Below are 2542 nucleotides of genomic sequence, written 5' to 3'. Positions count from 1 at the left end.
TATGTTCTGAGTTCAAATTCCACCGAGGTCGACTTAGCCTTTTATTCTTTCAGTGTCCATAAAATAAGTATCAGTAGAGCACTGTGATCGATGTAATCCACTCCCTCCCCCCCCGAAAAAAATTTTAGTAGAAAGGACTATTATTATTAATGTATCTATTATCATTAATGCGTTCTGAGTTCAAATTCCGCCGGCGTCGACTTTGCCTTTCATCTCTTTCGGGATCGCTAAAATAAGTACCAATAGAGCACTGGGATCGATGTAATCGACTTATCCCCGCTCCCGAAATTGCTGGTTTTGTGATAAAATTTGAAACCATTATTATTATGTTTTCATTTTACTTTAGTTTATATTAGTTGCACCAAAGTCTCAAACTCAGACATCATGGGTTTGCGTCTAATGATGCTAACAGATGAGGTGCTATGCAGTTGAAAACACTGATATCTGGGAGAAAAGGAAAGGCACATAGTGAGTAAGATTGCATTTATATGGAGAAGAGTTTACGTAGAATATGTGAGGAGCCCATAAGTATGATCTTTTGTAATTCGCTTATTTTGGAGCTGCCAGTGATTTGGTCTACATACTTGTGCTTCTCTTGATATTATTCCAAGTGCCCCAACAGGTAATGTTGTTGTTTTGAGATGTCACATTCCCTCAGTTTTTTAAACGTTTTCAGAGATGTGTTTCTGTCGACCGGCCTTGCAACATCAATCAAAAGGCAATTCCTTTCAATATGGTTTTTCACAATCACGTCGGTTTGCCAATATTTCCGGCTCAGTCTGAACACTGAAATTCGAAAAGATGGTAACTGCAGCATTCTGAGCAATTTATGGTGGCTTGTATTCCCACGGAATTATTTTCGTGAGGACGGTTGTATGTGCGGCATATTGACAAGCTGCCCTGCCATGCCTTTGGAAGTATTCTATTGGTGCTAGTCTCCTGTATTAAGAAATAATGTGATCGATTGTCTCTGGATGCGTTCCGCATATGCAGCATGATCAGTTGTTATGCTCTAGCACCTGATCTGTTTGGATTGGGAAATCCCAGATGATTTTGCTAGTCTCCGACTCCGCCACACTCTGCGGTTTGTGTTCATACCACATCTTGCCTCTCTCTAGCCCCCACTTTTCGCACAGTTTTCAATGTAGCACTTTCGCTATCTGATCGTGTCGCCATAACTTGTAGTGGTTTTGGGTAAGTCTAGGGCATTCGTGCGGGATATGGACAATGGTTTCATCCACTCTTTTGCAAATGTAGTACAGCGAAGACACTTGCTCATTTCTAAGTTCGATCCTCCAGTTTCGTAGCCAAAGCTTGGTCTTGCGTTGTCAGTATAGTGCTCTCGGTCTCTTTTTTTAGTGTTTCTTTCATCAGTCAATCCCACCTATTTTTTCCAGCAACTTCTGTTGCATGGAATTGATTGTGTAGTCCCTTCTTGCGTAATTCTTCTTCGTGTCCTGTTGGCACTTCTTCCTTTGTTTTTCCTTTTTTCTCTGCTTTCAATACTCTCTCATTCCTAACTATGACTAGCAAGGTTTCCTTACTTTGGGCTTGGTATTTCATTAAGCTCTCGAGTTCGACACGCACACAGTCTTCCACACTTATCAGTCCTTTTTCTCTATTTGCTCTCTTTATGTATAGGCGATCTGTGTCCGCAAGTGGATGATGGGCTGTAAACATCGTTAGGAGCTTTCTACACTTCCTGTCCATCTCCTTTAGCTCCTCCTCTGTCTACTTCAGGACTCCAGTGCCATACTGAACTACTGCCACTGTGCGCAAGTTTATTGCCGAAATTATGTTTCTGGCATTTTTGCTTTGAAGCCAATATTTTTTCTCACTCGCGGCATGTACTCTTTTTGTCTTTTCCTTCATGTCAAACTGCAAAACTGTCGTATTAACACAAGGAGCAGTTATGATTTCCATTACAATAATTTTCCAAATATAATGTCAGTTTAATGTATCATTTCTCCAAACAGTACTCTAATGATTTACTAATATTCATTCTTTTCATTTGTTTGTTTTTTAAAGCCTTGGAACGCATTGAAGAAGTCCTGGAATTATACGGCTAAATTAATTAATCGGTTATTTCCGATATTGCTGAAGAAGAAAATGAGAATAACCTATGAACTCTGAATTGACGTATTTTTTTTTAGTTTTCTTACGTAATATTGTATACATTAATGTCTGTTTTTGATTTTTATCATCTGTATGGTGTACGTATCGGAAAATGTAACATGTTCCTGGGGAGCCAATTTTTTGATCTGGTTCCACTTCCTGATTTAACCATTCCACTTCATATACAATTACTAATCGTAACTTACATGCTCAGTAGTGATAGAGACAGTGACATAGTCACCATCCTTTAGCTGTGGATCAAAGATATGTAATCAGAAAGATGAGACACAAAAACTGAGAGACCTCATTTCTGATTTACCTAATTTATGTGACATGTGATGGTTACAGTAGAGATGGTCATCTTTTCCGCAGATATGACTTGGTAGACTCTTACAATAATGAAAATTATATATATATATATATATAT

General features: G+C 38.7%; 1 protein-coding gene across 1 annotated transcript in view; it reads left to right on the top strand.

Moving 5' to 3' along the window:
• Positions 1–2133, top strand: part of LOC106867535 (1-aminocyclopropane-1-carboxylate synthase-like protein 1) — a 51547-nt gene extending 49414 nt beyond the window's left edge. The window contains exon 14 of the mRNA XM_014912433.2: positions 2029–2133. Coding sequence (XP_014767919.1) covers positions 2029–2133 — 105 coding nt within the window. The remainder of the gene's footprint in view (positions 1–2028) is intronic.
• Positions 2134–2542: the final 409 nt, after the last annotated feature.

This window comes from Octopus bimaculoides, chromosome 5, assembly GCF_001194135.2.
Source record: "Octopus bimaculoides isolate UCB-OBI-ISO-001 chromosome 5, ASM119413v2, whole genome shotgun sequence".
Taxonomy (NCBI): Eukaryota; Metazoa; Mollusca; class Cephalopoda; order Octopoda; family Octopodidae; genus Octopus; species Octopus bimaculoides.
Note: the sequence above shows the minus strand (reverse complement) of the source record. Positions and strands in the feature narration are given on the sequence as shown.